The sequence below is a fragment of the Hippoglossus hippoglossus genome, chromosome 13, assembly GCF_009819705.1.
Source record: "Hippoglossus hippoglossus isolate fHipHip1 chromosome 13, fHipHip1.pri, whole genome shotgun sequence".
Classification (NCBI taxonomy): domain Eukaryota; kingdom Metazoa; phylum Chordata; class Actinopteri; order Pleuronectiformes; family Pleuronectidae; genus Hippoglossus; species Hippoglossus hippoglossus.
This window is the reverse complement of record NC_047163.1, coordinates 7,391,709-7,416,965: the sequence shown is the minus strand read 5'-3', so window position 1 is coordinate 7,416,965 and position 25,257 is coordinate 7,391,709. Positions and strand designations below refer to the sequence as shown.

Below are 25,257 nucleotides of genomic sequence, written 5' to 3'. Positions count from 1 at the left end.
AGTTTCACACCCGAGGGTCGAGTTTATCTTGGTAATAAGCATATATGTGTGTTTCAAATTGGATCGATTGAAGCTGAAGTAGCGAGCTGCTGGATCATCCACCCTCAGACTGCAGCCTCCTGCTGCAGCTTGCTGCACTGAACCTTTCATGAGATGAAATTCTGTGCTTTGAACGGTCCTCCTTGCCAGCCAATAGCTGACAGGCACACTCTCCGCAGCCACCAATCCCGTTCCTGTTGCTAGGGCTATAATAAGTATCCACTATTAGCCCAGCTCCTTGCTGCACTGCTCAGACACCTATTGCATCCTGTAAAAAAATGAAGGCTCAAAGCACACAGGAGGTATTAGGATTCAGCACCAACCTATCTTCCAGCCTGTGTTTTAATGCACTGCTACACTTTCAGGGACATTGGTGTCGTCTTTATTGGTAAATGTTGGTGACATTGCACACCCCAAAACACTCCTGGGCATCCTGATGGACATGTAATTCAATCAACCGGCAGCTACAAATTCAATTTAATATTTTTCATTTTCAAATTCAAGTAAAATCTATATTTCACATGAAATAACATGTAATTCAAGCTGGTTACATTAAACATACGTATCCAGTTAAACCAGTTTATGTAATGGATGTAATCAACATCCCTGGAGATGATGAAAGGTCACATCCACAGGATACGCACCAAACAGGAAGATAATGCTGCCATGTTCCACTTACGCAATAAACTGCTCTGTCTGATCACTTTCATCACATGAAGCATTTTCTTCCCTGGGGGGAGGCCAGGAAGTGAAGTCACAAGTGATCATCGAGCCATCATTATGTCACCCAAAGGCGAACGCCCTCTGAATCACTGCATCGATTTCCTCATTTGCAACACTGGACGACCACTGTGAGGTAACTTTCCAACAGTCTTTTTAATAAGGTTAGAATAATATAGGAGAAACAATAACAGATAAATCCTGAGGAATTCCATGAGCTCTTTACAGTTTGTGGAAGGATAGTTCAAGAACCCCCCTCTCTTTTTAGGTCAGGATGACGGATTCACGGGAGGGAAATGTAGGTTATGCGCTGCATTTAAAGGAATAGTCAACATTATGTGAAATATGCTTTCTTGCTGAGACCTGTAAAAAATCTGTACCACTTTTAAATATGTTGGCCACTGCCTGCAGCTGGTTCCAGCCTCGAAACAACGGTAAAGACGTAGAAGTATTTAACCAACTCTTGGATGGGTTGACATTTAATTAGACATTTGTCGTCCCAAGAGGATGAAACCTGACTTTAATGCACCTTTCATGTTCCCTCTAGCACCACTTGCTGGTTGACATTTTTGGCTTGTAGACTTTTTCTTTTATCTTTCTTGGTTATTTATGTGTTTTTAGTTCACCTGATTTTATTTGGTCCAAGATTTCCATCCATCCAATCCGTTTTCTTCCACTAATCCGGGATCGGGTCGAGGAGGCAGTCGTGTTCCAGACATTCCTCTTCCTAGCCATAGTTTCCAGCTCCTCCCTGGGGATCCAGATGCGTTCCCAGGCCAAATGGGATATGTAGTCCCTCCAGCAAGTTCTGGGTCTAAGTCCAAGTTTTTCTGTACTTAATTCAGACAACACAAGTTCAGTGACTTCTGTCAAAACGACATCACATGGTCTGATCGTTGTTGTAGTTTATTGATTTGCATTAACACACTAAATGCAGACAACTAAACAACTACCAAAGGGCATCTTAGTCTACGAAATTTGTTTTTTAGGGGGTTTAATGTCAGAAAATAGTCCCTGAAGCTCAACTGAACAGCTGTTTTGTCCGAACAGCTGTTTTGTCCGAACAGCTGTTTTGTCCAAACAGCTGTCAGCAGAATTTCTTGGCAATTGTGATTAAAAATTATACAAATATCAAATCATGAAAGTCGTTTTCTGTCAATCAGCTAATTTAAGCTGTCGGATCCTGTCCGGTCTCTTGGTGGAGAGTCAGAAGGGGCCCAAAGTAAATCTTTGCCCTGGGGACAATAATGACGTGGCTAGATTTGGGGCTGTGGGTCCAGCTGAATTGACGATACACTGGTTGGCAGCAACAAGAGAACTTCACATATTCCCTGAAATAACATTTTGAAACAGGATGAATAAGGATTGATCGGTCTCTGATTCTGGAAGTCAGCTGAAACACGGCAGCTTATGACCAATCAGGTAAAGATATAAAACCCTGGATTAATTCCTTAGCACTGAGACCATGCAGACACGATGACACCGTATTTCTGTAGTGCACACTCCCAACCCAGACAGACACGTCGGATTTTTGAAAAGTTTGAGATCCAACGCAACGTGATCTGCACCTCAAAGATGCTAAGAAGATAATAGCTGCACAGCTCCAGAAATATCAACCCATTAGAGGGAGGGGAGGAGTGAGAAAAAAGAGACGGAGAGAAAGAGGGGACCGATGTAGAAGCAGGGAACAGAGACAGATCTATAAATAGGCCTTCCTGCAGCCTGTGAGTAGACAGTGAGTAGACCAGAGACATCAATGTGACAGCCTCTCCACTATAGACACTATCTGCCTCTGTATGGACCACCAGAGTTCATATCTTCAGTTACAGCCCGATTCATGCAGTTTTACCTCCAACTGAGCAAACACATGACACCAAATGACACAGGTAATACAAATAATCCACTGTGATATCTGCCGTTTTAAGACCTGTTTTTCTTTTCTTGCAGCATTACGTTACATGACGATTTAGAGCACTGCCGACTCTTTCAGGCACAGAGACAGCTGTTATGCATGACTGCTGCAAAAATGAATTATTCACGCTAACATTTAGACTTTTAGATTATTTATCGAAAAGTGCCACAGCGTTCGGCTGAAGGTTTTGAGGGACTATTTTAGGGAGCACTTGTCCCAAAACATTGCAGGATACATTGCATGTGATCTGATAGAAAACCTCTGCATCGGGCTGCAACATGCAACACTGACGTCTGTTCGTTTCATTGTGTGGTCACATGCTGTTTACACACTATGGGTGAGTATTCATAATCACAGAGGCTTGTGTGATGAACAGAAGTTTGTAAAAAGGGAGTCTAAAATTAAATCGCCCCCCCCCAGTCGCTCCCCCACCGTCTCTAGTCTCACAGCTACATCACACTTCATCTTCTTCCAAGGCCTCCCCCACGCTCCCTGACAAAACAACACAAGTATGTGCAAACTCAATTATTTAAACTGTTTATTACATAAGATATGATGACTTTTGACTTTATTGAGAAAAATACTCATTAATATATCAAATTCCTCTAAAACACACTTTCAGAGGATGTTTTCTCTCTCACCACTTCTCCACTGAGAACAATAACGTGATGGAAATGTATTAAAGGTACTTTTACTTGAGTGTTTTCTTTCCATGCAACTTTATTTTTCTACGTCTTGACATTCATTTGAGTTGTAGTTGTTCCTTTGTAAACTTTTTAAAGATTATAAAATAGGATCCTATTATCAATGTCTTGCTGACTATTAGTTTGCTAACAGTTTATTTTTTCAACCAACACCATTTCATGGTTTCAGCTTCTCAGATGTGATGGTTTGCTGCTTTCCCTTATGATTAATTTAATAATTTTTGATTTAGTTTGAATAATTTTCAGGTACGGACTATTACTTAGAGAAAAACTGTCACCATTTTCTCAAATTTTACAAACCAAACAATCAAATTGATTAATAGAGAACATTTAGAAGATTGATCAATGAGGAACATAAACAGTTACAGTTTGCCTAATCCTCCAGTCCTCACTGTGTACACTTGGAAGGAGTACTTTTACAGTGGGCTATTCTTACTTTTAGGGTGTCGTAATGCTGAAGAGATTGTGAAGCAATATGTGAAGTTGAAGATACTGAGACCAAAACTATTTTTATTAAAGAAAAGTGGAAACTTTTGACAACAAATGTGCATTAGACCTGTTCCAACATTCCCAAATGTCTCTTATGATTTTGGGAAAGTGACTTGATCCTAAAGAATTCACATTGTCCCTGCATAGTCGAACAATCGGAGTCAGCTCACTGTCAGAGGGGGTGACCTCTCCGTGTGACCTCTTCTGACAGAGCACTGACCAAGGGTTGGGGCCTCGCAGGGAACCAGCCATAATGCACTAAATTTAGCAAATTATAACTTTCAGCATCCATATTAGAAAGTTATAATTTGCTTCTTTTCAGCTAATTATTTAATTTGGATGTAATATGTAAGTTTTTTGATTTGTTTAGTGATCTGTTAATGCTGGATTTGATAAATCATTACAAAGCAGTTCTGAATGACATTTCTTCCTGTTTGATCTGCGTTGTGCATCAGATCCTCATTGTGTGGTGTCTGTGTGTCCTTTTACCTTAAACAAGGTCTAACCAGTCGTGCTTTGTTTTAAAATTAGCCCCGCAGGTGCCAACTGGTTGACAAATTATATCTTCTAGTGTTTGTGGGTCTGCCTGACATCTGAGGAGGTGACTCATCATGAATGTGGGCACAGGGGGTTTCCTTACAGAGTGAGGAAGAAGCAGGGGGAGAGTATAAGAAGAAAAGCCTCTCTCCACTCTGAAAGCTTGGGAGAAATGTACAGTTCGGTTAACAACGGGTCAGTTGGGTCAGCTGCGGTGAAAAACAGGACGGGAAATGACGTGGAGCCGGTTGAGGCTACGGCTGTAAGACGTGGCGCGGTGAAAGGAATAGAGGGTTAACAGAGAGATGTAAGGGTCAGTGTTTAACTAAATATCTGAGGCTGAACTGCAGCTGGCTCTGGATTTGGAAACTGAGGCGAGTCTGGGTGTGGAACCAGACGCTGAGGCAAAGTTTCCTCTGCCCATCGATGAAACAATGACACCACAGTTACAGCCCGGGAAATAAAGGCCCTATTATGCATTTGGACATACATTAAACAGAATAGAATAGAGTAGAATAGAATAGTATAGAATAGAATAGAATATTGCATTACTACTCGGGCAGTGTGAGCCGAGGAAAAAGAGCAGTTGTACAGTGAAGTTACTACTCGGTATGAGCTCAGTATTGTGCTGTTGCATGGCAACAGTTTCCACAGAAATCTTTGCTCAGAAACACTTCTCGTTGGTCTTCACATAACTGCAACGAGCAGAAAAATGGGCTGACTGCAGGAATACAAATGAACCATTTTAGCTTGCATGGTCCAACTGTATTTAATGTATTTTAATTCAGCTAACACGGACACTGTAATGTGAGAGTTCATGTATTTCATTTTTTTTAGAATCTAGCCTTTTTGTTCTGGGGCTGCACTGTATCAAAGCCACTTTAGGGAGCAGGATAAAGGCTTTGAAGATTGGAGGCTCTTAGATATAATATGTATAACATGCGAAACCACCCGTGTTGCCAGATGTACGATAATTATTGTATTTGATAATTCTGCCCTAATTCTGCCCTGTACGATGTATGATCAATAATGCATGATGTACAATGATTTTATCATTTTATGAAAGGATCACGTCTGTGTTTACACATCTCTTCTCACATGACGTCTTTCCAGCAAATGTTTCAAAGATGAACGTGAATATGGACCCCTACGTCTGTATTTAACTTGATGGATTTAAATTATAAATGTATGAGCTACTTTAATAACCTTTCATTATATAGATGTAAATATGTCATTTAAAGTTAGCTGAACCACACCAAAATGTATGAATCCACTGCAGTCTACAGAAATACTGTTACTTTGCTAGCTTGGCTAGTTAGCATTTAGCAGTAGTTTATCTGTTTTTCTATTTTCACATTAAACAAAGACATAAGCACTTTGAAATTTGGGGTAATTTAGCCTCATGCCCAAAGTGAAAGGAAACAATTCAACAGGATATTATGGTATGTACAGTGATTATGAAGATGACGCCTATTAGCTTAGCTTAGTGACTGCTGAAAACTGGGGAATCAGCCTAGCTGTGGAATGTAGGCTAACATACTAGCACCTAGCTGTCTCTAGTGTTTGTAGTTGTACCAAAACATTAGCTTAAAACTACAACTTTTTCTTTATTAGGTTTTATTTATTCATTTAGTTTAAAAAACACAGAACAAACTAGATGCTGTTTGTTAAATTTGGAGCTTCAGCGATGCTGCGTGGGGCATTTTAACCTTCAGACGGAACCCAGCTGTTTCCCCTGATTTAAGTAATTATGCTAAAATAAGCTAACAGCACGGTCAGTGTTTTGGATTGGGCTAATGCTTCATTAGTAAATTAACGTTGGCTAGGATTAGCTAAATCACGCGTAATCCTGTACGGCTCAATTATTTCACCACGAGTCCGTTACAATTTGATTTTCGTGGTTTTCTCTTGAGCAGCAGATGTGTTCGATATAATTTCTGCTGTGCTTGCGAAAAAAAACCATCATGGTCTTGTCAGTGCCATTGTTTCTTTTCCATCCTGTTGATCATCAGATGTTCCACCTACCACACACTCCTCCATCTTCAGGCCGGCTCACTGAAGCCTCCCTCTCTCCACAGCTGATGGGTTTTTGTGCAGACGCTCGGTGAACAGCTGTGATGGCGACTGCCAGTGGCCCTCGTGCGCAGGCATTTCACATTTTGCCGCATCATGCCTCCTCCTCCTCATCCTCTGAACTGAAACATCTATTTTTGCAGCACAATCAAAGGAGAGAAAAGGAGCGGCGGTGGGATTTGCATTTGGCCAAATCCTCTAAAAGCCTACGAGTACTTTGAGTATTACATATTTCTGCTACTTCATACTTTTACGCCGCCACATTTCCGAAAGTAAATATTGTAGTGTTTACTCAATTTCACCTTGCAGCTTTGGTGACTGGTTGATTTCCAGATTCAAATTGTGAATACTACAAAATAAACAATTTTTATTATTGATGAATGTATTATTATAGCTTTAGCAAGTCATCAGCATATAAAGTAGTTGAAATTAGCCCCACCTAATGCAATATTATATAACATTGTATATCATTAGTGTGGAATACTCAAAAATACTATAGTTCTGCGCTATGTACATTCTTTATACCACATTTTGATGCTTAGACTGTACTTTCACTTAAATGAGAATTCTAAATACAGAAAGTTTACTTGAAATAATAATTAAACAAATAAGTAAAAATGTATTTTTTTACACTGTGGTATTGCTACTTTTACTGTAGGTATTTCTTCATGTCAGCAGACGTAAATGAAACAAAGTGATACAGACATATATATATATATATATATAAAAACATATTTGTACTTCAACTGGAATTTTGAAAGTTGTGGTGGCTTGTGTTACAGAAATGGCTCCTGATTGAACAGTGCTTCAGAGGTTCCCTTGTAGATGTTTTTTTTTAACCTAATTTCTAAAGTTTTAATGATTTAAACTAACTGTTTTAGATTTTTAATACATTTAATAAAACTATGATGTAGTTGGAAGTAGATTTAACTCTTTAGAATTAGTTACAAACATTAACTCTGCAGTGGGCCCCTATGAGGACACAATATAATGGATGAAAATATGGTAATACATGGTTGTATTAGTATTAATTGTGTCTTCATAGTTCTAGTTTATACAGTATTCAGAGTTATTGCTGTCATCAAGGGCTCAAACTCAGGGCCTCTTTACTTACAACACAATGCTGCTCTCTTCTGGTCTGGAGAAGAGAGTGCATTTCTTACTGAAAGGCATTAAAATCAGGCCTTGGAAATAAAATCTGGCTGCAGGTTCAGTGTTTAAAGATGTGAGATCCTTAGTTCAGCCTCTGAGCATCTCTGGAGGTTTAAGAAGAATGCACAGCGATGTAGGAATATGTATTTACAGGAAGATTAAATAGCATTTTTAAGAAAGATTAAATGCGACTAATGGTAAAATATCACAATTCCTGTGTAAAACAACAGCACAGACCGTTGCTGAATGGGTTGATGAGGGAATCTAAGGACAGAACAAAGAAGAAAACACAATACACAGGCTGCCACAAGGCTGTCATCTAGTGGTTCAGCAATATTAATGTTTGTAGCAGAAACTGCATTTTCACAAAATCACCAATGGCTCTATTCTGCACTCACTCAAAGTCACCGTTTGAAATTGGATTTTTTTATTATCTTCAACAGCTGTAGGAAAATGTAAAAATATCTTCTTTATCGAGCATATTTACATTTTTAAGAACAATCGAAAGAAAATAAATCTTATTACATTCATGAGAATAGTGAGAATAACATCCAGTTTTAATTGCTACTTTTTAAAATCTATTTATTGCACTATTCCATCTTTTAAATATTAATTTTATCACAGAAGAGTTTTTGCACTAAAGTGATAAAAAAACAATTAAGCACAGCAAGCATGACAGCAAAGCACTAAGATTTCAGTCGGTGTCAATGCATGTGTGGTTTAATCTGTGTACTCTTCATACAGGTCCTCCAGCTCTCCGTCTCTGCTCCCCTCGTTGCTGACTTTCCTGTGGACAAATACTCTCCGTCATGTTGTTGAAGGGAGGAGGAGTAGGAGGAGGAGGAGGAGGAGGAGGAGGAGGAGGAGGAGGAGGAGGAGGAGGAGATGGAGAAGGGGTAGACTAAAAATGTCACAGAGAACATGTCCTCCACAGGACAGCTCATCACTTTTTATCCACATCAACCTCAAGAGGACACCGGAGAAGGAGGAAACACAAAGCACTCAACAACAACCCTGTGTGTTTGTGTTTGTGTGTCCAGTTATTTTAAGTACAGCTCGCTGTTGAGAGATTTGCGTTGTCTTGCCTCTCTTAAATCCTCTTACGGTTGAACAACTGATGAGCTGTGGTGTGTGTGTGTCTGCGTGTGGTGTGTGTATGTGTGTGTGTGGAGAGCTCAACATAAATGCTTTTAAAAAACTTTACCTCAGGGAAGGATGAAGCTGAGGCGAAGACTTCAATAAGCCCCAGGAACCACTGTAAGAAGGAGATGTGACGTAAGAGGTCAGACTCACAGATACACTGGGTTTGCTTACATCACTGTTAAACACAGACTTTATCGTAGCAGGACTGTGGCAGTTTAAATAAAAAGTCAAACATTTGGGTAAATAAGCTTATTTGCTTTTTACAGACTCAGATGTTACTCTTATTACAATAAATATAAAGCTAATATAGCTTAGCACAAAGACTGTAAACTCACTTCATCATGTTTAAAACTGACAACGTCCATCAAGAAAGCCGATTGACATGATTATGATTACAAATTACATTTTTTAGTTTAATCTGCAGAAACGCTGAATTATAAAAACAAGTTATGTTTTTTTTCAGGTATTAAAACGGAAAACGATTGATTATACGCTACGGTTTGAGTATGAAATGAAACCAACAAGATCCAGCGTGTTAATTAGTGAGCTTCAGACGTGCTGACAGGCAGATTTTGTTGCCTTTGGACAGAGCCAGACTGTTTCCAGCCTTTATACGGAGCCACGGGCTGTTTGGCTGCAGCTTCATGTTTACTGAGCTGTGATGAAAGTGAAATCAATCTTCTCATACAAGTCTCAGCAACACAGCAAATACTTTTACAATTTATTTATTTCCAAAAGCGTTGTTTCCTTTAAGCATCAGCATTTCAAATTTTAAACACTAATAATGACACAACCATCTGGAAATCTGTAATTTTATTATTATAACGCCCCCATCAGGCCAATTGTGCTTAAGCTTCTGAGAAGATGCAGCGAGCCAAAGTGCACGATATTGAATAATTTAAAAATGCTTTATGAAGTAAATAATTATGGATAAATACAATTAATACTTTTTGAAACTGAGTTAAATATCTGATATGTTATTACAACCTGCTTGTTTATTGATGCAGGAGTTTAGTCTTTCTTACACTATTGAAATATTTCTGTCCACGTACAAGCATCATTTCCTGTTGTCAAATGTATTTATTCATTTGATTATATTATTCTACTCAGGGGAGGACATTGTCATATTCAATAACACAATGTCAAGAAACATCAACATTTTGATCTTCTTCATAAAACCGGCTGCATCAAACTACGCCTTTCAAATAATGAAATGTGTATTTTTAAAGCGCTCAGAAACAACTTCAACAGACCCATTTTCAGCTAATTTTTCATTTTCAGTCCCACCTGCTGTCGGACCGTTTCCACACAGAATCACATGATGGACAGAGAGCCTGGTCTCCACAGATTTCATTTGTGTGGGTGACTGCAGTGCTGTAAATGCTGTAGCACTGGTGCTGGTGTGACCGTGTGGAGGAGGATGTAGCTGCAGTTTCACATCTCTTTACATGGAGGTGTAATTAGCTGCTGTCCCCCTGGATTGTTAATGGAAAACTAAAGCAGCACGACCATTATTAGCGCTGCTGCTGCTGCTGCTGCAGGGTTTTTCCAATTAGCTAATAAAAAGAGGACAAACACTTTTATCTGGACCAAAACAAACTGTAACCTAGCACGTCACTATTCAAAGAGTAATGGCGTAGATGTGATTGTGGATCTAATATGTTCAATATGTGAGAGGCAAACTACAACGTGTGAAGTTTTCGACTGACGGATCTATTTTTGTTCAAGCGCCTGCTCGCTGCTTTGTGCTGTTGGAGGCCTAATCGCAGAGCTGGCAGATTGGCAGAGCGGAGCAGGAAGGATTTGCAGAGTAGGCTACTTACGTAAGAAGACCTCCAGGGGCAGACATGGACCTTTCTGCCCGTCTGCCCAGACACTCAAAGGGATTACTGAAAGAGCGCTTCCTCAGCATTGTCTTCACCACAATCTGCAGTGGACATCACACAGTCTCAGAGAAAAGACAAGTCTCCACAACAAAATATACACTTTTGAATAGCTTGTTTTTTATAAAGAAGATATCCATTAAAATCTAAAACTCTTTTTAATAACTATTCATGTCCCCATCACCTATCCTGTACTAAAATGTCACAACTTGACAGACAACATTATAAGCAAAATTACATTTCTTGCGTCCTCTATGAAGCAATATGTATTTTTCTCCTGCCTGCCAACTTTTAACTGTTAACTCACTAACGTCTTGCAACTAAACTATATTTTTTAATGTTTAAATACTTTAATATATACAAAAGTACATCTGTATACAGTTTATGGTATAATAAAGTAAAGTGCTAAAGTGCAAGTGAGGTAAATGGTTGTGATGCAAAAAACAAAAACAATCTGACCCCAATTTGTGATAAACAAAAAAAAACTAATCAGTATCATAGACTGTTAATAAAGATGGACGATGCATCTCCACTTCCTTCCACAAACAGCCACCAGGGGGCCATTAGATGTTTTGGCTTCACTTTTGGGTGCTGCAATGTCGTCCATCTTTATACACAGTCTATGGTCAGTATGCACTGAGTCGTGAGTTTGGGGCGGTGTGGTTGGGGCGATCTTTAAAGTGTTGACTGATGAAAGACAAGCAGCAGCGTTGTGGGACTCACCACAGCAGAAAGCTTCGGGATGAGCTTGACGCTGTTCTGCACCTCCTCCTCAGTGACTTCCAACGCAGTACAGTGCTCCTCCTCCAGGGGGAGAGGATCCAAACCGTCCTCCGTCACCCACGGATGAAGCTGTAGCAACATTCAACAAACCTTCATTACAGATGGTGTTTTATAAAATAATAATCACATGAGGTGATTCTTCTTTGTTTTGTGACCTTGATTTCAGGGATGGTGATTCTTGTTTCAGGGTTTTTATCCAGCATCCGTTCAATGAGCTCCTGCAGTTCGCTACAAACCGATGGTCTGTGTAGATAGAAAAAGAGAAATTGCACATTATTTTTATAGTTTTACAGATAAATATGTTTTAGCTGTGGCTGCAAAACTGGCAAAGGATTCAGAAGAGAAATAGGAAACGGAACTTGTCTGTGATACTGACTGGGTGAGTAAATGACCCAATGATTACACCTTATAATGCATTAAACTGCTGCAGAGTCAGTTTCTGTTGGGAAAAAAGTCTGATTTATTTTTAGCAAGATAAAGAAACATGGCCGCTTTAATGCTCACATCAACAGGCTAGAAACTTTTAAACTTTCAATGACGAGCGTGACTGTAAAGACTCAACAGGTCGACTCTTTGCTTACGTCTCTGGAAAGTCCACAGGTTTGTTCTTGATTTCTTTGCGCAGGGCGACGATGTATTCGTCATAAAAAGGACACTGAAACCGGACAAACAACATTTAATGATATCATTATTAAAAGTACATGTTAAAATGTAATTATTTTATTCTACGTGCGTTTTGCTGTTAACTCACGTACCTTCCCGATGACAAAACAGTAGAGCGTGACTCCCATCGCCCACACGTCTAACGCCTGGAAAACAAATGCACGTCAGTACTGAAAAGCTCTCAGAGGGTGGTGAGACAACAGTGTGAGTCACAGTCAGACCCCATGTAATGCACTGGTGACGACCACTGTCGGGTCACCAGCCGACCAGCAGGGGACGGTTTGTCTCACCTTCCCACTGAAGGCCTGCTCGTGTTCGGTCATCATCTCAGGGGCCATGAAGGCCGGGGTCCCCGCCGTGCTGGACAGGAGGGCGTCCGCCCCCTCAAACTCATTGCTCACGCCAAAGTCAGCGATCTTGATATGGCCGTCGTCTCCCAGCAGCAGGTTGGAGGGTTTGATGTCTCGGTGGATGATCTTGTGGTAATGCACTGCAGAAAATAATCAAGAGAAATATTATTTTCAACATCCCATGAACGTTATTATCAAGATGAATCCCTATTTCTAAAGAATTTAAGTGTACAATCCAGCAAATTAAAACAGATCATCAGATTTAAAAGACAGTAGTTACAGACCACAAATTCAGTATTGCATCACTTTACTTTATATTCACCTACTTAGAATTTACAAGCACTATGTATATATTAAATACATACACAGCCACATTATAGTGTGTTGTATATAATTTAATACAGGTTTATATACTTCTGAAATAGGGGTCCTTTACGTAAAGCTGTTATGTGATATCTTATATCATTATAACTTACAGTACTCTATTCCCAGGACGATGTCTCTGAAGTAAAAGCGAGCCTGCTCCTCTGTGAACGGGTCGTCTGTCGGCACCTCCATCACCGGGCTGACGTCAACATGAGAGGTGGAGATAAAGAAATGAAAGATTTACACTGTGTCTCATGGTGGAATGAAATTTTTAAAAAACACGTGAATGCACAAAAAAACAACAACATACCCTTTAGTCACCAACTCGAAGGCTTGAGGAAAAATAATCAGATTTTCACGACTTCCTACATTTGTGCTGATATTGTGTTTATCGTATCGATACACGAGGAGCTAAGTTCAGTGACTGCAAAATGGATGAATGAGTCCCTACCCATATGAAGTCCATCTTCATCAGGATCATCAAGCACCTGCAAAACACATTATTACCAGGTCTTGTGTTCTGCATTTTTTTTTACACAAATCCTGTCATTTATTTGTGCTATAGGAAGAATAATCATGTGGTTTTAAAGGCCATGAATACCCGTGGTAAAACTCCACAGACGACTCCATTTAGTTTGAACAGAAGTACCTCTTCTCAGGTCTCAATGTAAACCTTCAGCAGTATCATTATATATAGTGTGGTGACAACATTAAATCCAATTAAAAAACAAAAACACATGTTTCTCTGCACATCTCTTTTGACTCTTTTGTTGTATTCCACATTTTGATGAAAAGACCACTGTGTAGCATTTAGTGATATCTAGTGGTGAAGCTGAATATTGCACCCAACTGTACACAATATAAATATTCAGGAACCATTTTTAAGCTAATATAAAAACTCTACAATGTTTAGTTTGCAATGATTAAACATATTTCTGAATTTTCCATTTCTGCAAATAGATCATAAGGAATATTACACACTCATCCTTTAAAATGCATTAGTCTTTTCACACGAGTATATCACCCTTTCTTTTCTTTGCACCATTTGTGTTTTCACAAAATAAAATGAAAGTTACATCATATTTGACCTGCACTCCATCACCATGTATCCGTCTTCTTACAGAAACATGCCAGACTAATATTTAAGTAGGGGAATTATTTTAATTGAACATGTTAGATAAACATCAGAGTCATGTGACTGACCTCCACCAGTTTAACAACATTATGATGGTCGAGTTTCTTCAGGATGGCGATCTCTTTGTACACTTTCTCCAGATGCAGCGCGGCTTTGGGTAACGGATCCTGTGAGTTTGATCTCGGAGGAGGCAGGCGGCCTGACAACAAACAATCACACACACACACACACACACACACACACACACAAACACACAAACACAGATTATCACCAGAGAAAAGACATTTAAAATGTTAGTGGAGAAGGAGATTTTCACTCACGCAGAAATCCACACAGCCTCATCAGCTTCTTCTTTGAAACGACTTTCATCGCCTGAATAAACAAGAGTCGTTGGACAAAAGTTGGACAAATTCTTGTGTTAACACTTTGACCGTTAATGCACAATTTAGGAGCTTTGACTCACGTAGTACTGTTCAGAGTCTTCATCATAAGCTAACTTCACCACTCCATATGAACCCTGCAGAGTAAAAACAACCAGTGTAAATAACTTAAGTCATCACATCTATTTCATCTGGATCACTAATCTATTACATATTTATTAATCACCTTTCCAATCTCATTCTTCAGCTTGTACTGGTTGAGCTGGATACAGTCCTGCAGAGTTTGAAAGGGAGAATTCAATCAGTGACACATTTCAGGTGTAATATATAATCTGTTCAATTATGCTTGTGCCAGGTCAGGACTCCTCACATCAGCATCTGTGATGGACACGCGTTTGGTCTCGATGGTGGGCTGCCGGGCTATGCGGGACCCTCGCTCCTGCAGAGACAGCTTCCTGTCCGAGAGCCGAAGTCTCTGAGAGCTGCTGGGCCTGTTGCCGTTGGGCGGCGTCACGCGGCTGGCGGCCATGTTCATGGCAGCCACCAGGTCGGCCAGCTCCCCGTTGTGCTCCGAGTCCGGCTCTGCCCTGCAGGCAGTGTCTTCACTCATGGTGGTGGGTGCTCCTTCACTTACAGCTGAACGTCCCTGAGGTGGTTTGGTAGAAGTACCAGAGGAGGCATCACTGCACTGAGACGTGTGGGAGCAGAAATGAAGACATCACACACACTCACAAGTACACAGCCACAAAGCTGGATTCAGTGATTTGACACTTTTTCATTATTGGTTAACTTATGTGGAGACAAAATCCAAACTCCTAAACCTGAGAGTCACCTGATAAACCAAACTTTTTAATGCAAGAAGCCAAATCAATATTTTCTTATTTTATTTTATTTCGTAAAGCTTTTTAGCAGCTTTTTATAACTGGAGATTCCTCTCAAGCATGTTTCTGTTCTCTGCAAATGCATCTTCATGCCAAACACAGATGAAGATCACCATTAGAGCTGGAAGAGTCAATATATATACAGTATACATGCATTGTATGTTTAAAGGGATCTTTTGCGGCTCCAGAGGAAGCTGCTGGATGCCTGATTAAAAGCCTTGAGTGATGTCGTTCAACAGTTGGGCCTGAAAATTATGAAAATTAAGTAAATACATCACACAGAAATGTGAGATTATCTTTGTTATCTTGGAAATGGACATATAGATATTTGAATGTATTATGTATTATATAGTGTATAGTATATCGTAGAAAACTAAAGAAAAACAATACTTTAAATAAATAAATAGATTTGGTTTAACTACACTTAGTGCTATCTTGGCTTTGACCGCTGAAACTGACGTGCTGGTACGTGTGGTTCACCTTCTTATACAATGAAGGCATTATAACGCTTTTAACTGTTGTTGGCCAGTGTCAAAACTTCAAACCAGTTTTCGTTTGTATTATTAACATTTCATGATCTTAACACGCAAATAAATGTGTGATTTTGACCCTTAACTCCTTGTGAGCTCGACTCGCTGTTTCGTAAGCGTGCAGGATTGAAAAGCTTCTTATGTCACATAGAGGAACGAGTTTACAGGTAAGGCAAGTGAACTCACAATACAGCAGAAGACTCACACATTGTGAACTCTCTCTGTGTTTGTGTGTGTGTGTGTATATATATATCTGTGTGAATATATATAAAAATTGATGTCTTTGCAATAAGATTGGTCGATTAAAAAACAGCAGCAAAAGCCTCCGATTCCTCTGAATCCCATTCAACATATATGACACAGATAAACTAATCCATACAAGTTGAATATAAGAGGTAGATAGTTGACTGGACTCACACAGTGGAGATGTCCTGTGTCGAGGGCGGCTGGGGTTAATCTGCATATCGTCCGGCTGCTCTCAGGAGGGGAAACTCCTCCATGTCTCAGTGCAGGACTTTCACTGATGAGCAGGGAGGGACCTCAGCCGCGCTCGTATTAAGGATTAACTCAGGCCACATATAGACCAGGCAGAGTTATTCTGAGGGAGGCTGTGTTCCCTCCTCCAGGCTCCACCCTGTCCCACGAAGGACAAACACTCACAGGACAGCGGGTGCAAAAACACAGAATAACACACAGCACACCTCACAGTCTGCTAACAGGTTGATATCACACATCACTAAGTGGAAAAATGTATGGGTCCAATAAAAAAATTTGCAGATTATTAATAAAAAAAATTTAAGACTATAATGAGTAATACAGGGAATAATGATTGGTGTGCTGTTATTTACCAATGCTTGCATGTTTCAGATGAGATATAATAAAACCAATACTTCTATCTGCAGTAGGGAAATGTTGTAATTAACCCACTGAGAATACATTATTTCTTATTACATTTTAAAAACAAATAAAATAGGGTTAGGGTTAGGGTTAACCCTGTATGATGTTGTTTATGTTGTGGCTGATCTGCATCCTCTGTAGAAGTGCCAGTAAATATTTCTAGTTTGAAAGATGTAGAACAACATTGAACAAATGAGAAAATCAAGAACTAAAACAACCACAGAAAGACGCAGAATGACCAAAAAAGAGACAGAGGATGATCTCAAGCACAAAATGAACATAAATAAATGAAAAAAAAGACAAAGAGAGACTCTAACTTTCGGGTTGTTGTGTTTATAGTTAACCAGAAAACTGAATTTTCATTTACACCTACATTAAAAATACAATAGCTACACTGAGCAACACCAGTGTGTTTAACTTTTGAACAGAAATGTTTGTAACGAAGAAACCTTTGGTCTATTGAAGCTCATTATGTGCTCTGGTCTTATTTTAGAGAGTTTTCCGACAGTCCCTGAATGCAGCATTGACAGCTCACCTTGCATCAGGTACCAAACTCTGAGCTCCCAGAGCCGAGGGTCATCATGTCTCTGCCGGAGGTTCAGCTCCGAGGTTTGAGGACTAGAGAGCTGCGGGAGCTGCTGGAAGACGAAGACAAAATACATCACATCATCAGCTGCAGTGAGAAGGTGAGAGCCAGATAGACATATTTCCACATACATGCAAAATGTGTGGGTACATATATGCATTGTGAGAAACTATATATAAAAATTACAGGGGTCCCACATGTAGTTAGATCTTGCAGGGTTTGGCTAAAGTGCAACACTTTCAGGAGTTTTGAATGTGTGTTTGTTTCCAGTTTCAGGGACTTCAGAAAGCTGTGGAGAAGACGCTGGTTTCAAATCAAAGATTGGCAAAGTTCAGTCTTTCCCAAAAACCCAAATTTAGAGACGCTAAGCTGCTGCTCGCGATGAAATACAAGGAACTAGAAAGACGCAGAAGCATCATTCAGGCCAAACAAGAACAACTCGGTGAGTTCTTAAATGTATTATGATAGATTTTTTTTCTCCTATGGCTGTTTTAAATATGCATTGCCATTGTGAAGATAGTTTCTCCTCCTTCTGCAGCAGAGAAATACAGTGTTTACTATGCACAACTGTGTCTCCTGAAAAAGATAAATCATGCAGAGGAGGAGTGTGAGGTAAGGATGCACTTCTGTTTTAAAAGTCAGCATATTGGCCTCTGATGTAATTTTCCGTAACGCTGCTAAATCGCAGGATGTATTCAAGCACCTTGATATTAATTTGTTTCAAAGAAGAAGCTGCCAAATCCAGCTGTTTTCAGGTAATATGATTTTACACCCACCGTCCTGTAAAGGGTTGAAGAGCAGCAACATTCGGGCTTAACGACAATACCTGAGAAACAGGGGACAGGAAAGATAAGCAGATAAATAAGATCTAAATCAACCAAGTTTAAGCAAAGACCATTAAAATGTCAGAAGCTAATGAGAGGTCTAATATGTTGATGGACAATAATGAAATATTTCTCCTGACAGCTGCTCTTCCAAAGGTTTGCAGAGAGGAAAATGCAGCTGGCACATTTCTTGGATTCTTTCCTCAGCCTGCGCGGACGCCATCACATCAGGTTGATCGTGGTGAAGAAACTCGAGGAAACGATTCAACGTGGAGAGACAACAAGACTCAGGGAGTTTCACCCTGAAGCTCAGGGTTTCTCAGTGATCTTTCCTGAGCAGATGCACCACCCCTGCCTCCCTGCAGTGTGCGGTCTAACCACAGCTGTCGTCCTACCCTCCTGCTGCCACCCTGCTTTCCTGCCCTTTGGAGACCATGGAGTCTCTGCCCGATATCTATCCATACCACACTTACCGATGTGTTTTCAGTCTTTCTGTCCAGGAGAGTACGGACGAGGCCCCAAGCGGCCGACAGTCCCCGTCCGTCTCGAGCCACTGAAGGTGAAGCAGAGGAGGCATCAACAGGCGCCACAGTGACGTTTGATCCAGTCTGAACGTTTTGGTTAGAAATATTCAATGTGACTGTATTTTTATTCGTCTTAATTTCAAACCAATCCAACACAAAGTCTGGAGATGCAGAAACTTTAAAAAAACTGCTTGGTCTTTTTGAGATTTGTGATTTTCTACATTAACCAACAGTCTTTAGTGTATTAAAATACAAACATGTCTACAACTATACATCTTTTACTGTAACACTGAGGCAGCTGCATTGAACAAATCTCAATGGCAGTGGGAGACAAGGAACTTACATTTAATATAAGATTAAAATTTAAAGTTCCATCTAAATAACAATAATTAGGACTTACACATATATATTCTATGTAGTAACACAGAACATTTACAATACAATATATTTATGTTAATGAGACTAATAGAAAAATCTAATCTGTCCAACAATCCTGAAGAAACAATTTTGTGTTGAATAAAAAAACATACATACCTGTGTTTCCACTGCACCTGTTAAATGAACGATGGCCCCAAATGAATGATGAAAAACTTTGTCCATGACCGTCCTCCATCAATAACTGTTACTGACCGAAAACCCAAATTTGGATCTCGTAAATATTTATTAGTTTGCTACCGAAAAGGAGGGAACCGCTTCTGTCTGATAAATGAACAATAACATGGATTGTAAACAGCTGATTGAACAAAAGACAACAAGACTGGTGAGAACATGTGTGTCTGAAAAATACTGAACAGAACAGTGAACTTGAACTTCTCACAGAAACTTGATATCTCCGGCCAACGTCAGCAAAGGACCATTAACTCCACTTTTCTTTAATCTGACCAATACCCCTCCTCATCCTAACATTTACCTGCACATATTTTAAGTCTTTTACAATAATCCTGTAAATTCCATCACTAGTTCACTGTCTTTGAAGTTTCCCTCCCGGTCGACTCATCTGGACTCTGGTGAAGGTTACCCAGGGTGCCATATGGCCCCGGACAAGCTCGCCATACCAATTCAACCATGGAGGAACCTCGCTGGCACGACAGGAGATGATTAGCAAGGCGGAGCGTGTTCATGTTACACCACAGTCTTCAGTTACATCTTTTGTCAGCAGCCTCTTTTGTCCCACAAGACTCAAATTGGGCAATTTTCTCATCTGTCAGCTCATCGTTTTGTGCTTCTCACCTCATTCACCTCAGCGTCTCTGTGATGACTCGTTAAAATGCTCCAGCAAAGCCGACGTACACTGAAGAATATACATTACAATTATAACAAGCTGACTAAAGACTATGTTCTGAAAATGGGGTCCCATATGTTGGGTCATACCCCCCCCCCCTTGTTTAATTTGCTCTTTCAAAAGGAAAAATAAACACACCATAAATGGATTTTTTGGGTACTTTATTTTATTTGGAAATAAATCCTGTGGATGTGGTTTCAGTGTCCTGCTTAATTTGTATCATTTACCTAGTGAACAAATACAAATATGCATATTTGTATAGGACATAACATGAAATATAAAATCCATATATCATGTATAATTCACAGTTTGCATAATATTAAAAAAAAATTGCTGTGTTTTCTGTATTTAAATAATTATTCAAATAGAAAAACTATTGGCTTTGGCTCATTCCTAATAGAACTGGATCAATACAACACAACATCATTTTTTGTTAATGCAAATGATGAATATTTCCTGGTTCCACATTCTCAGTTGTGAGGATTTGCTGCTTTTCTTTGTCTTATGTGACAATAAATTGAATATTTTGGGGGATTGGGGGAACATGAGTCAAAGAAAACAAGTTTTTTGAAATTTTCATGACCATTTTTAACCTTTTTTATAAACGACTATAAAAAACTGTAAAAGAAATGATCAACAGCAGTAAACCTAACGGCTAAATGTGCGTATGAAAGACAGTTTTTTGTCACATTGAACAGGAAAGTTTCCCCTGAAACCAGCCAGTAGATACAAAACCCCAACCAAGACAACCTAGAAAAGTAGTAAGTTGGCTGACAGGAGGAAACCTTTTATCCTCACCCACACCAGATTCAGTAAATTGGCCTTTTCACAGCTGACATTTTGACCCATCATAGTAGAACAAGCACAGTTATTAACAGCATGGATCTGCTGTATTCAAGTGTCCCAGTAAAGCTGAGGAGACACTTGCAAGATGTGTGAACTCCTCATGTTTTAATCTGCCTTCCTGCGCAGTCAGAGCCTGTGACTTCACTCACACTTTAAATTGTACCGTACTCTTATCGAGAAGAAAGAAAGAATGGAAAGCTACTGGCATGAGGCCAGATTAGAGGTTTCTGACAGTGGTGTCATTGCAGTCTCCTGAAACAAAGATCTCATAACTGCGGTTCTCAGGACCCTAAGGACATTACCTGCCCATATCCTGTTGTAATGCCTCTGCTGACAAGTCTACAACATGTAAAGTATTACACAACTACTGATTTGTGGGACATCAGATGAATATAACAGAAACTGCTCATGAAAACAGCCAAACACAAGTTCAAGCAGGCCATGAATCCAACTCGGTCTCGCTCAAATTCAGCCAGGTTGTAAAATCAATCTGGGTGAGTGATTCGTAGCTAAACACCCGACCCTGAAACTGAAGCAGCTAAATGGAAAAGTATTGTATCAATTACTGCAACATGTTACAATGTCCTCTGTGAAAAGGCCTAAAACAACATTACAAAACATGTATAACAATGTGCGCATGTTATGAAAAAAATCATGAACATAAAAACATCCCTGCAGTTTTTCTATAGGGCCCATAGAGGAGCCTACAGGGCCTCTTCATGGACAGTACAGTCAGTGCAGATGTAGTTTCATCCCTGAGGAGGAGCAGGTCCAGACCGGCAGCAGACTCTCTCTCTTTAAGAACGTCCTGCTTCATCGCTCCAGTGCCGCAGCAGCGGCCACACAGGACCCAGCGAGGACTACCAGGTCTGCTGAAATCTCACCACCGCTCTCTTGATCTGCTCGTAGCTCACAAACATCACGATGTTCCAGGAACCCAGACGAAGAAACGAGGGCACAAATCTGAAGAATTTAGAAAGGATTGAGATTTAAATGTATTTTTTTTTTTGCTTTGTTCAACATATAACTTTGCATCTATGCTGCAGTAACGTACCCCTTATAGAAAGCTGTGGGCCCCTCTTTAATTAGCATGGTGAGGGCACAGTTCATGGCACCGCTGTACTGCCCGGGGACTGAGTTCATGAAGCGTGTTTTGACCACGTCCACCGGGGACGCTACGATGGTGGTGCAGAAACCTGCGGCGAAGCCTGCGGTGAAGTGACACGGCATGTTGTCTGTGGAAATATCAAACTTTAATCAGGGACACAAAGAACAAAGAAGTATTTCTACTATAACATCTCACACTGCATTGTAACCTCACTGTCATCTCGATTTCTACTGTTGTATTTGTTGTATCTTCTGTATTATTTTACTCTTAAAATGTTTTTATATTGCCTTGTGTTTTTCTTAATCCCTTTCCCTGCGGAGGAACAAAGGTAAAATGAAACATCTGTAATGTTGAGGTTTGTATTCGAGGGATTGAACTCACCTGTCATCAGTTTGTGCTGCAGGATGAGCTCTTTGATGATGTCATACGTCACCAGCTCGGAGCAGTTCACGATGGCATTACGAGTTATATTTGGGAAAACACCTAAAAAAATAAAGGTTTTTAGGAATAATATTCAACCTGAATATAATAAACATAAGCGCAATCCAGTAAGTCAGTGTTGCTCAAATCTTAGACGTCTAACACACTAACTTTACAACAATAACACCGACAGTTACATTATCTCCACATTTTAATGCACCTTTCCAGAGCCCTCTGACGCCTTCTTCCCTGGCTATGGTCTTGTAGGCCTCGATGGTGCTGCTGTATCTCTTCGCGGAGCCGCCCTCCGGAAGGCGCACCTGAGCCTGGAACCTGACTTTGACCACATCAGTGGGCTGAGCGAGCGCCACCGCCATGGCCCCCGTGGTGCAGCCCGCCAGCAGCCGAGTCCCGATTCCTACGTCTGTTGCAACAAGGAGCACGCATTAGACTGCACAAGCTAACAGACAGATCTGTTTTACTCCAGATTAACCACTTGATATGCAATTTGTGAAATATTGATATACAGTATATATGCAGTATATTTGAGTTTATCATTGCACAGTGCAGCCACAGCACCTAGTAAAGTGCAGTTATGTTTCTATCTGCTTTTATATTTCTCTATTTATTTTGACAGAGTATTTTTTTCTGTCCGTCTTTCCATGTTTCTCCCAGCCTCCCTGTCGGTTAAGATCCTCCAGGATAAACACACATCTGTCCCCTGGGAAAGGAATCTGCCCTGTGACCTACATCCTTGGGCAGGTTTCTGCAAAACCAGTTCTTAGCACATGCAGCTCTTTCTTTTTTTAAAACAGAAAAGTCTGTTTTCTATGCACCGAAACATTATATTTACTTGACTTGTCTTTAAGTTTCTCCAGTGCAGGTGATATTTTCTCACATTTGGGGACAGGGTTTCAACCGCCTGAAGGTAAACTGGTCCAACAGGTTGTTGTTGTCGAAGCAACAATAGGCTTGTTCAAATTTTTGGACTATTTAATTGTATCCCTAACTTATTGTTTTCGTATAGATATACTATACATATTGTAATTACCCAGTCTGACTTGTCGCCCATGATGTTGCGTCATGTTTGCAACTGTAGGTCTGAGTAAGAAATCATTCAAGCAGCAAAGATGATTTAATAAAATCATCATAAAAGAACAGAAGATTAGTCTGCAGCTATATTTATAATTTATTTTTTGCAATTGTAATGTTTTTTAAGCAAAAATCTCTAAACTGGGATATAGATTTGAATGGACACTGCTTTCTTTGGCTGCACATCTGGACTGTTTGGTGACTCACTCTCTGATCCTCTGCTGTAAACCTGCTTGATGGTGTCGTAGAGGCCGATCCGCACCGAGGCGAAGCTCATCTGTCTCTGCAGCCCGGCCACCAGGCCACTGTACAGACTCCTCGCGCCCTCGGTTTTCACCATGGTGTAGATGGTGCCGAACACGCCCCGGTATCTCGGCCTCTGGACTCCCACTGAGGGCTTGAATTCACCTTGGATCTGGAGTGAACAATAAAATGATTTAATACTTACGTTGCTCAACTCGGGTTGAAGTGAAAATACTTGCTGAAATCATATAAATTCATATAGAACCATATACAGTTTAAATGCCTGTTCTTATATGTACATTTTCAAGAGTTGCATCATTGATGATATACAGTCTATGTTAACTCGACTGCACGTGGTGAGATGCTCCTGGAGCAGGGCAGGGTTTAACAACATGAGGATGTGTTTACTTTCTATAACAACAATAACACAGGAATTACACTATGCTGAGTTTTTATGGTTTATTATGGTTCAAGGAGATTATTACATTTTGGGATTGTGTAAAGTGCTTTGACAACAAACAGATTCAATGCAGTGGTTTGACAGGTAACTCAGAGAAGTCCAAACATATACATCTGGGTTATCCAATCTGAAGTACCACTGGGGGTGGTTGTGTATTGATGAGCTCACCTGCAGTCTGACTTTGGCTGTGTCCAGGGGGAAAGTGACCAGGTCGGCCACGCAGCCAGCTGTTCCTGCTGAGAAGACCTTGACAGCGGCTGAAGGGGCCAGATCGACCGTCCCTCTCCCAGCCATGATCTGTGACTCAGCTCAGACGATCAACTAAATTCAATCCACCTCAACACCGAGCCCAGCCCATCAACCAATCAATCTGCAGCCGATAAAGCAGCTTAAGCCCAGTGTCACCTGTAATGCATCATATCCTACGACATAAACGTCGTCCCTGTCACGACTTCCTGTCCTGGGATCAGATGCCGGTGAGCCGGCTTCTTCAGCCAGAGTCCAGTCCCAGGTAAGAAAAGTATGTGTGTTGAAAAGCAGGAGCGCAAGTGAGCCATAAAAAACTCTAATCTATCAAACCACTACAAAAATATGAAATCAAGAACAAAGCAGGAAGTAGTCTGCCTCCTCGAGAAACCGCTCAGCCACTGAAACACCTGACTGAGTGTAAAGACACACCAGCCTCTGCTGCTGCTGCTGCTCCGCCCAACATGAGCAGACACATGACAGGCAAACACTCTGCTGCAGCTATGAGGAATGTCAAGAGGCTCCTACATCACCAGCAGAAATGTAGCATGGAAGAGAAGTAGAAAAAAAGTAAGGAAGCAACAGGAGATTTTTTTTTTTGGGGCATTTCAAAAATAACGTTTGAAATGTCACGAAAAAAGTGTAAATGTCATGAATAAAAAAGTTTAACAATCAAATAATACATTTTAAATGTCAGGGAATAAGTCGAAAAGTTGAGAATATAGTCAAAATGTCAAGAATAAAGTTGGACTGTTGAGATAAAAGTTGAACATTTTAGAATAAAGTTGAAAAGTTGAGAATTAAGTTAAAATGTCAAGAAGAAAGTGTAAATGTCATGAATAAAAAAGTTTAACAAATAAATAAATACATTCTAAATGTAGAAAAAGTTTCTGCAGTCAGTATAAAGGTCTTCAAAGAGATTGTGCTCCACACTGCGTCGGACGCTGTTTTAAAGCCAGTATGTGCAGGTTTGTAGGACGACTTTAGTG

The 25,257-nt window shown here is 40.2% G+C and overlaps 2 protein-coding genes across 2 annotated transcripts; both read right to left on the bottom strand.

Annotated features, from left to right (window-relative positions):
- Window positions 1–8,204: 8,204 nt before the first annotated feature.
- Window positions 8,205–16,235, bottom strand: camkk1b (calcium/calmodulin-dependent protein kinase kinase 1, alpha b). The gene is made up of 17 exons (XM_034604238.1): window positions 16,158–16,235; window positions 14,700–15,017; window positions 14,556–14,603; window positions 14,413–14,466; window positions 14,270–14,321; window positions 14,018–14,148; window positions 13,266–13,302; window positions 13,125–13,146; window positions 12,925–13,013; window positions 12,389–12,588; window positions 12,191–12,244; window positions 12,017–12,090; window positions 11,591–11,678; window positions 11,376–11,504; window positions 10,593–10,696; window positions 8,830–8,881; window positions 8,205–8,406 (listed from the first exon to the last, which is right to left on the bottom strand). Exons 2-17 carry the CDS (start codon window positions 14,937–14,939, stop codon window positions 8,347–8,349), a joined length of 1,434 nt encoding a protein of 477 aa, XP_034460129.1. The 5' UTR covers window positions 14,940–15,017; window positions 16,158–16,235; the 3' UTR covers window positions 8,205–8,346.
- Window positions 16,236–19,997: 3,762 nt separating this feature from the next.
- Window positions 19,998–24,843, bottom strand: LOC117772771 (mitochondrial uncoupling protein 2-like). Its single transcript, XM_034604214.1, has 6 exons — window positions 24,191–24,843; window positions 23,527–23,734; window positions 22,448–22,651; window positions 22,189–22,290; window positions 21,754–21,934; window positions 19,998–21,662 (listed from the first exon to the last, which is right to left on the bottom strand). The coding sequence occupies exons 1-6, from the start codon at window positions 24,314–24,316 to the stop codon at window positions 21,560–21,562; spliced, it is 924 nt and encodes a 307-aa protein (XP_034460105.1). The 5' UTR covers window positions 24,317–24,843; the 3' UTR covers window positions 19,998–21,559.
- Window positions 24,844–25,257: the final 414 nt, after the last annotated feature.